Source organism: Peromyscus eremicus, chromosome X (assembly GCF_949786415.1).
Source record: "Peromyscus eremicus chromosome X, PerEre_H2_v1, whole genome shotgun sequence".
Classification (NCBI taxonomy): domain Eukaryota; kingdom Metazoa; phylum Chordata; class Mammalia; order Rodentia; family Cricetidae; genus Peromyscus; species Peromyscus eremicus.
In genome coordinates this window covers 12430723-12440946 of record NC_081439.1, presented here as the reverse complement: position 1 = coordinate 12440946, position 10224 = coordinate 12430723, and the positions used below count along the sequence as shown (strand labels likewise).

At 45.4% G+C, this 10224-nt stretch overlaps 1 protein-coding gene across 1 annotated transcript in view; it reads left to right on the top strand.

Annotated features, from left to right (window-relative positions):
• The first annotated feature begins 2769 nt into the window (after positions 1-2769).
• Dgkk (diacylglycerol kinase kappa) overlaps positions 2770-10224 on the top strand; it is a 130704-nt gene continuing 123249 nt past the window's right edge. The window contains exon 1 of the mRNA XM_059251222.1: positions 2770-3468. Within this exon, the coding sequence (XP_059107205.1) occupies positions 2770-3468 (699 nt within the window). The remainder of the gene's footprint in view (positions 3469-10224) is intronic.

Sequence of the window (10224 nt, the reverse complement as noted above, 5' to 3'; positions counted from 1 at the left end):
ACAAAGTGCCTCCCTTATCAGGCACTAATCAACTGTTCTGATTCCCTGCTACCAAAAAAAGACATATATAAAGCATTGTATTCAAAGCTAGTCCGCAGAAGAAAGACCAAAACAGACAAATAAAATCAGCCCTTGTTCTCGAACTGTGACAGACATTTTTTGAAGCACTAAGAAAGGATTTTAAAAGACTCAGAGCTAATCATAATACCATTCCCGCAGTATTAGGCCCAGCAACCCACCCAAGTTGAGCAAAAGCTGTACACGACACCCAACAGATCTTGGAGCAAGAGATCACACCATAAATTTTAGACCTGTCGTGACTGAGCATAGACAGAATTATAAACAAGAGTTCACTGACTATACTTAGCGATGACTCCAAGTTCTCTCCTACTGCTATTGTGCTTGAGGACAAAATCATCTGTGTCAAAACCTGAGAGGTCATGTCATTCTGTGACTGTATAGCCTTCAGCCTTTCTGACGCCATGTTGAAGCTTTGAAAAAGAAGCATTTAAATGTGGGACACAAGTTCCTTCAAAGGATGTTTTTTGTTTGTTTTATTTTGTTCTGTTTTCATCAGGGTGTAAAACCCTGAAAAGTGACCCCCAAGCCTCGGTTAAAACTGGTTTTAGGTGTGACACCTGTGGGTTTCAGTCATGAACAGACAAGGTTAACCTAGCTTGTTGTTTTTGTTGTTTATTTTATTTTTGAGTGTGGGATCAGAGAGAGAAGAAAAACCCCAAAGAGGGGGAAGCAGGTGAGCACATAAGGTGGATTTATTAGAAAGAGGCCTGCTAAGTGAGAGAGTTGAGGGCTCAGCTCCCCTGGGTTTCTCCCAGCCTAGAGGTTAGAGATGGTCTCTGTGCTGGGCTTTGTAGCTGTCAAGCAGTGATGTGTATTCAGAATGATAGGTTTAAGTAAAGATGCTGCAGCAAGTGTTGGAGGGATGCTGACTGCATCATAGATTCTGGTCTTTGGAGGGGGATATACGAAACTGTCTTCAGTGGTATTCATTGCTAAGACTTGGTGTCGAGAACAGAAAAATACTGCAGATTCTAGAAAATGACTGGTGAATATCAGCTAACAAAGGACTAGGGACCAGCCGATGTTGTACTCTGGAAAAAGATGGATGGAGGAGGGGCTGCAGATGGAGGGCTGCCATCCAAACTGCAGCATTCTCTGTGTGGGAGATAAATTCACTTGTCATATTTCAAATTAGGTTTATAGGTATCCCTCCCCCACCCGGCTGTGGCTTGATGGGAAGACTTCTCAAATTTGAATTCTATATGGCAGCATATTGGCGTCTAAGTTCTCGGTCTAAGATGATGGTTTGTAGGTATATGTGCATGACTAACAAGGACAAAGCTTTTAAAGTCTCCTGATGTCGTTGGAGGGAAGAGTGCTGCAGCAGAACCTGTCCTTTTTGCAACACATTTTTCCATCTCTAATGTCAGAGTGCTTCGAGAGGTTTAAAAAGAAGAGGTGTGGGTGTTGAAATTTTTTTCTCAGGACACGATCGTTTTCAAACACACACACACACACACATACACACACACACACGCACGCACGCACACACACACACACACACACACACGCACACAAGTTGGATTAGAAGTCCTGCAGATGCCTAGGAAGTCCAGCTAAAAGCAGAAGACAGTCTCTCCTACGGCAAAGCCTAGCTAGACAGATGCCAGATAGCTGCGGAGATCAGCATAGCCTCAGCTGCTGAGCCCGCAGCCTAGCCACCAACCACTGCCAGGGCACTCTCTCTAGCCTTGTGTCTGGCGTGCTGGGCTGCATCTGCAGGCTGCGGAAAGCCAGGGCTCCAGTCCTCCCTCATTCACACTCCTTTCCCAAAGCACCGCAAACCCGGTCCGGAATAGTAACCTCTTCAACTGTTCTGATTTAGAAGAGCGCAGACAAAATAAAATAATAAAATAAACCGGAGACTCGGGAGACTCTTGGTGGAGGGTCTCCCCACCCCCACCCCCGCCTCTCTTTTTCCAATCACTGCAGGTTAATTTCTTAATTTCTTTTCCTGGGTTAAATGAAAGGGATTACTTGTGCATCCTGACTTGGAGATTGGGAGGAAGTGGATAAGGAGGGCAAGAGGTTGGTCCCAGGCTAGATCCACCTGCTGCTGCAGTGAGAGGGCAACTACCTTACGGAAGCTGTTAAGACCAGTAGCGGCTCGGTAGAGTGTGGAAGGATTGCAAAGACCCTCAACTTCTCTCTCTCTCTCTCTCTCTCTCTCTCTCTCTCTCTCTCTCTCTCTCTCTCTCTCTCTCTCTCTCTCTCTCTCTCTCTCTCCCCCCCCCCCCCGTGTGTGTGTGTCTGTCTGTCTCTGTCTGTCTGTCTGTCTCTCTCATTCGTGTCACTAAAGAGTTAACCCCGGCCCGGCTCCAAGTCCTCCCCACAAGCCACTCCACTCCCCCTCCTCTTTTTTGCCCCCCTCCCTTCCCGCGCACGTCGCTAAGAGGTCATCAAGCGCTCTGCCCAGTCGCGTTCTCAAGCCTTACTCTTTCCCGCCCATCAAACCCGTAGCTGCTTACGAAGAGGTGTGCGCTCACCAAGGGGCGTGTTCCAGCTCCGGGAGACGCTGCGCGCCCCTGGGTTAGACCTCAGAGCTGCGCTAGCCATGGAGCGAAGCGGGTGCAAAGTTTGGCACCCCGCAAAGGGATGTCAGATAAGAGTGGGCGGACCGCCCGAGGGCTTTTTAGCCTTCCAGTCTTAGGGGCGCCGGCTGCCGGGACCCCAGACGGTGCGCTGCAAATGGATGGTGTAGATTCGGCGGCCCAGGGCACTGCCCAGCCTCAGGATGGAGAGCAGCCGGCCGAGTCCCCAGAGCCGCCGCCGCCGCCTCCCGCTCCGCCGCCGGCTCCACCGCCGCCGGCTCCTCCACCAGAACCTGAACCAGAACCAGAACCTGCTCTGGGACCCTGCCCAGAGGCGACTCCAGAACCAGCCACAGAACCAGACGCAAATCCAACTCCAGAGCCGGCCCCGGAGCCGGACCCAGGACCAGACTCAGAGCCGGACCCAGAGCCGGACCCAGAACTTGTCCCAGAGCCGGCCCAGGAGCCGGTCCCAGAATTTGCCTCAGAGCCGGCCCCAGAGCCGGTCCCAGAATTTGCCCCAGAGCTGGCCCCAGAGCCGGTCCCAGAATTTGCCCCAGAGCCGGCCCCAGAGCCAGCCCCAGAACCTACCCCAGGTCCAACCCTAGAGTTGGCCCCAGAACCGACTAGAGAGCCTACCCCCGATCTTGACACAGGGCTGGTCCTAGAGTCAGCCCCAGAACCTGCCGAGGAGAGGGCCCCAGAGTCGTGCCCTGAGCCGACTCCAGAGAGTCCAAAGATGAGTTCAGCACTACAACTGTTGCAGGTGGTCCTCGCAGAGAAAGATCAAAAGCTATCTCCATTGCCATCTCCATTACCATCGCCCAAAGTGTCAACAACGTGGTCCAGAATCAAGGTAAGAAAAGACCCCGGGGGGAGGGGGGGGGCAAGGTGAGGTCGGGTGGCTATGGAGTTTGCTGGACTCTGGGCATCCCTTGCATCCATTTGGCTGCCACTCACTGACCAGAAAGATGTGGGACTGGGAGAGCCTGGGGAAGCGGGAAGTGTCAAGGAAGCGGGAAGTGGTTGGGAGGCGGGAAGCAACATGTGGGAAAAAAAGAGTAGGCTGTTTAGGGTTCGGAAAAGAGGCGACAGCAGAGGTGGGAGTCATTGCAGTTTCCCCCATGGGAGGAAGTGACAGTGCAATGGGCACCCCCAGGGAACGCAAGATACCTGAAGTATTTGGGGATACTCAAGGTACTTAAGTGGAAGACACTGAGTGGGGGAGGGCGGTGGGACACACCTCTGGCACAGTCACTGCAGCAGAGGCCCAAGCCGCAGAGCCTCTGCCTGCTAGGCCCCCTCCCTGCCACTGAGGAGGAGGGGGCACATCAGCTGAGACGCAGCTGAAGACTCTCTAGGGAGGTCCCTGGTGCCTGTGTCCACGGCTAGGCACTGGTACTCCAGGCAGAGGTGAGGGGAAGGGCGGCGCCCACGCGCACTGCAGGGGAAGGGCAAGGTTCCCTGGGAGGAGTGGGGGAGCATGCGTGTGTTGAAGCCACCGTTCTGTCTGCAGGATTTCCCAGCAGGTAGGTGCAAACACAGTGTGACACAGTGATGCGAGGCATCATACGCGGGCAGCTGGCATCCTGAGCCAGGACCAGTTGGAATAGTACTGCAGTCCTTGTTTAGAGACGTGAGAACACGAGTTGGGTTTTGTGAGCAGAGCGTGTGAACTGCAACTTCATCTCTACGGCTCTACAGCAATTCCTTGTGAATGAAGGGTCCTCTGGCACCAGTCCACGCCAGAGGAGGGAGGAAGGTTTTGCAAAGTCTACCTCTGGTCTATCTGATTTTCTCTCTCTCTCTCTCTCTCTGGTCCCCACAGTCTAAAACCGTGAAAATTACGATAATACGTCTGCCTCACTTTAGCTTCCCCCTAAGAAAAATACACAGGTAGGGGCACAAGCAAATAACACAACATGCCAACAACGCCAGCCTATCCTGCTGCTTGGCAGGGCTAGGAACATGTCTTGGGAAGCCTACTGCTGTGAACTGCACACTTGTAGAATGCAGAGTGCAGGGGTTTGGGGGTAGAACCGGCATCATGAAACAGCTTGCCGAATACCTGCAGTGACAGTTTCAAAGAAGACAAAAGGGTGGAGATTTAAATAAATAAAATGGGATGATAGTGACTTGGATAGTTAAAAAATCGGGGATGGATCTTTCCCCTTTCCTGAAGATACCCTTCCTTGGGGAGATTTCAAGAAAGCGGGGTGGGCAGCTAAACAGGGAGGCCATCCTGACCCCGAGGCTAGCTGGTGTCTCTTTGGAAGGGTTTGCTCTAAGCTGGTGAGTGGGAGATGAGCAAGAATCACCTGACCTGTGGCCATCTTAAGTGAAATTTGAGGAACCAGGCTGAATAACTGGCCTAGCTCCTTGATTACCTGGATGGTCTGCGAGGGCATTTTCCCTTTGGCCTCAGGAAGGCAGACTGGGGGCCAGGACCCCCTTTCCCAATCCCCAGTGAAAATCATTCCTTAGCTCTAAAAGCATATTTCTACCAGCTTGACTGGAAAATGTCGGTTGCCAGATATGAGGATCAAGGCAAGGGGAATCAGAGTATTTTCCTTTATATTGTACTGGTTCACATATAGTGGTGCTCACTGACCTGTGACAGCATTCATAGGAGGCAAAGACCCCAGGGGGTTGACTTTGGCCTCAGAAGAGTCAGGCATTTGTTAACCCACCTATCTGTAGAACGGAGTTAGGAACCCTAACTATCCATCCAGAAGGACCTGTAGATAAACTACTAGAGGCTCCTGGAGATTCCAAGGATGCAAAAGATGTAGGTAAATGCTCACAACGTTAAGGAATTCAATTCTCCAATATCTTCCATGCTGATATGCCATTGCCCTCTGGTGCAGTTGGCAACAGCTGATATTCAGTGATAGGGTCATTTTCTTCTTCATTATTTCAAGCAAGTAGCACTTGGAAACAGCTCACTTGTATCTTAACATTCAATACAAATAGACTGCCTTATTAGCTAGCGTAAGTGTGTTCTCAGATACTGCCTCCTTGAGGAAAGCTTGGGAAAACAGACAGACAGACACACACACTGTCTCAAACAACACGTCTTAGTATTCAAAGAAATCCTTCATAGCAAGTATGAAATCTAGCTTGAAAATTTTAAAAAAGAAACAGGCAAAAGCAAGTAGCTGAGAATATGACTGCACGTTTTTTCCAGGTAATATTGCTGGCTGGTATTTTAATAAAGGAACGAACGAACGAACAAACAAACAAATAAATAAATAAATAAAGAGCATCTTCCTGCCTGTACTTTGTTCTCTTTGGAGCATTCAGTAAGGTTTCAGGACCTACTAGCTGCAGTCCTATGCAGACACTAGAGACTGTAAAAGGAGGCTCATGTTTGCTTTCGCAATAGCTACCAGGGTCATTAGAGTTTGTGAACCAAACCTATCTGCTCCTTCCCTTCTACAATGCTTTGATTCCCAGGAAATGAGCTTTGGTCTCCCACCTGGTGGCAGTAAATGTAAGTAAGGATGTGTGAATTGGTTCTTTAACAACACTATGACTCTCTTGGGGGGCGTGGGACTTATATGAAGGGGATCATATTTGCTTCTCTCCCCTCAGTTGTGCCTGAAGAAAGACAGCTTGTATTTTTTATTTAATGGATTTTGAGCAGTTATAAAATTATAATCACACTGCATGAGTGACTGATGAAAATGTGGGGAGAAATACACATTCGTGACTGAGTTTTGTGGGTGGAGGGGTTTGTGGATCCCTATTAATGACTATACAGTAATTACCATCACCCCAAATCTATAAAAGTACAGTTTTTGCTCACTGAGCTGATGTTTTGGGGCACATATTTTCTTATAAAACAGAATTTTTCCAAATACTATCATCATGCATGTTTATTACTATGAATTTTTTTTATTATTTCCTGAAAATAAAATAAAAATAAACTAAGGTTTGGCACCACCAAAATAGCAAACATTTATCATATATGATATTGGGTAAGTCTTACTTGATTATTTTATTAGCTTACCTGTTTCTGAGTTTCTCAAAAGTAGGGACTGTCTTTCTCAGTGATTGGTGCAATGCAGTACTCCTTGGGTTTGCTCAATAAGCACTTGCTAAAGCTTGGAACCTATCAACTCCATTTCCAGCAACACAGAGATTGTTGCTCAGAATAAATGAAAATACATTCTCATCATTTTCAACGTGAGAATTAAAGGCTTATTTAAATAGCCTGATATATATACACACACACACACACATATATATATATATATATATAAATGTGTGTATAATCCCTTAATGAAATGAAGTCAATTTAATAATATATTAAATACCCCAATATATGTGATATGTATGTATACATGCATATGTATATACACATATATATCCCTTAAAGAAGTGAAGTCAATTTAATAATATGTATTAAATATCCCAATATATGTAATATGTATGTATACATGCATATGTACACACACACAGAATTGGCATTGAAAAAATAATTAAGAGAACTATTACTAGCAATTTTTCAATAGCTAAAAGTGTCCTTATCCCAGCAGCAGCAGCAGCAGACTAATGATGTTGTTGGTTTCATGCTTTTTTTCTTAAGTGTACAGAATATCTGCAGTAACCGTAAACAGCTTTAGGATTGCAGATTCAGATATTTAACCTGTTGAAGGTCAGGATGATATTGCTTTCTTACCTCTTGGGTTCTTTTTTTAACCATTTATTTGGTATATTCTGAGAGCTCCTGAGTATTTGCTGCAGGACGTCCTCGAAAAAATAATGAGGTATTTGGTCAGTGCATCTTTTCTTTCTGAATGTACAATTCTTATGTATTTATAAAGATCTCCAGCTGGGGCTTCTGTAGGTCTGTAGTACAAAACGAAGGGCAGAACCTTTACCCATAATGCCTCCCAAGAAGAGGGGAAAAATCTACAGAGGCCAAAGAGCATTGTAAGAAGGCTTGCAAATTTTTTTCTGCTAGCATGGTTCTTTACAATTTATAGAACGCTTTCCTCTGTGTTTGTAACTTCTTCACTACTGTGAGGAAGGCAGTAGGGTAGCTAAGGACGAAGACAAAGCCAGATGGCTAATAGTATCTATTGATTAATTTCTATGCTGTGGCACTTCTATGATATTAATATATTGCTTTGTGCAACACATAGGCTCCTCATTTATCTAAGGACAGCGCTGACGTAGTTCCAAAGCAATGATTCCTGTTCTACTTCTGGTGTTCCCAGAGGGGTCTGGCATAGAGCAAGACCCTGAAAAGAAAAGAGTAGCAGTGTAAGATCTTGAATCTATTCATCACAGAGATATTTGGGGGTCGAGAGGGAAATAAATAGAAGTCATGCTAAGGATAGGGACAAAGTGATCAACTTTGCCAATGCCCCCAAATTGTGACTGCCTCATTGGAAAAAAAAAGTAATTGTGAGGATAAATGAAGAAGGCCATGTATTTCAGGGAGCTGTCCTGTCCTCATCAAAGCAAATGAACTTTAGTCTCAAAATAGAAAAACTCAATGTATGAGTATTTTTTAAAAAAAAAAATATAGAGGTACAAGCACCTTAGTTATTAAAATTTATCCCTAATCTAAAAATTATCAAAAGGAAGTCTAAGAAAGATTGTTTCTTAGCCGTCATCCAGGTCCTCAAAGCTACTATCTGTCAAAGAAAAGTTAGGAAGTAAAAAGGAGAAACCATCTTAAACAGTATTTGGACTCTTTAAAAGATCATGGAATTTATACATTTTGTGCATACTCTGTAGCCCATGCCTGTTCTCTGATGCAAATTATGGAGGCGAAAACCATTCCTCCAGAGGAAATCTCAGTCTCTGGGTTGCTCCCCAGCAAAGCTGCCAACATTGTTTCTTCCAGTTCCAGGAGATGTCCAAGACAAGCAAGAAAGGAGGTGAGTGGTTGTCAGGAGGAAGGACGGAGAGGAGCTTAAGGTGTAGGACTTCATTTAGGAAGGACAAAGGTTTGAGACTTAGTTAATGCTGCTGCTTGGACAACTTGTAAACACACTCTAACCCACAAGATTGTGCACATTAAAATGTGATTAATCCCACGATATGTGAATTACATAATAATATACATAATATACATAATACGTAATAATTGCTTTTTTAATTGTTTTTTTTGGGGGGTGTTTTTGTTTTTCCAAGACAAGGTCTCTCTGTGCAGCTTTGGAGCCTCCCTGGAACTCACTCTGTAGATCAGGCTGGCCTCAAACTCACAGAGATCCGCCTGCCTCTGCCTCCTGAGTGCTGGGATTAAAGGCCTGCGCCACCACTGCCCAGCACATCTGTAATTTTTAAAGACAAGGAAAAGTAAAATATCCTTCAGCCTCAAGATAATGAATTGCTATCCCCCACAAACACATAAAAGAAGCAAATTGCAAAATTATTTAAGAAGGGAATTTTATTTCAAAAGGAGATTCTCTTAAATTCAAAAAAAAAGAAAGAAAAGAAAAACCCAAAGACAAACAAAAACCTCCTTATTCACTTCCATCCCCAACATTTAACTTTTGTTTTAAATATGGAAGTATTTTAAAGGGTAAATACTCTCAAAATCCCCCATCAATGGAATGTATTGTCTCTTCATATATACATTCTCTTCTCCCACTCCTGAGTCTCACTATGTAGCCCTATATGGCCTGAACCTTGGTACATATATCAGGCTAGCCTCAAATTCATGTCAGTCTCCTTGCCTTTGACTCCAGCATGTTAGAATTACATATGTGTACCTAGCCCTGTGCATTTTCACTTAAAAATAAACAAATATTAAAGATTCCCTGATCTTATAAACATTGAATTTCCAGGGAAAGGAAAAGCAAAAGAAAAGAAATAGCAACTGCTTCCAGGTGACAAAAGCACAGGTGTGTGTGTGTGTGTGTGTGTGTGTGTGTGTGTGCATGTATGCACTTGCATGCATATAACTTCCCGTAAAGGCCAGAAGAGGACATCGGATTCCCTGGAGCTGGAGCTCCAGATGGTTGTGAGCCACTTGAGATGGGTGCTAGAAATTAAACCCTAGTTCTCTGAAAGAACAGTGAGTGCTCTTAATATCTATGCCATAGCTCGCCAGCCCCAAGAACCTATTCACAAAGTTTCTATTTCAAAATTTCTATGTGCTTATGAGGCTTCCATCTCTCACTGGAAGAGGAGGCTGGATAATTAGTCTTGGCTGCCTGGTCAGCGAACCCCAGAGATACACCCCAGAGATAAGTCTCCCCAGCTCTGAGATTATGAGCCTATACTATCACTCCTGGCTTTCCATGCCTTCATTCTTGCACTACAAGCACTTCACACCTTAAGTCACCTCCCCAAATGTAGCACGTGATGGTGGAGGGACTATTGTCAGTGAAATAAAACTAATTCCTCTTGGACACAAATGCCCAAGTCTCACAAAGGGTCATGAACTTTTCTTCCAAAACACACTTTAAAAATACAATTTTAGTTAATTTATGCATTTATTTGGTGTGTGTGTGTGTGTGTGTGTGTGTGTGTGTGTGCGTGCACATTCACAAACCTGTTCCATGGCGCCTTTAGTGCTTGGGACAATTTCAGAGAGTCAGTTCTCCCCTCACATCATGTGAGTCCTGGGGATCGAACTCCACTCATCATG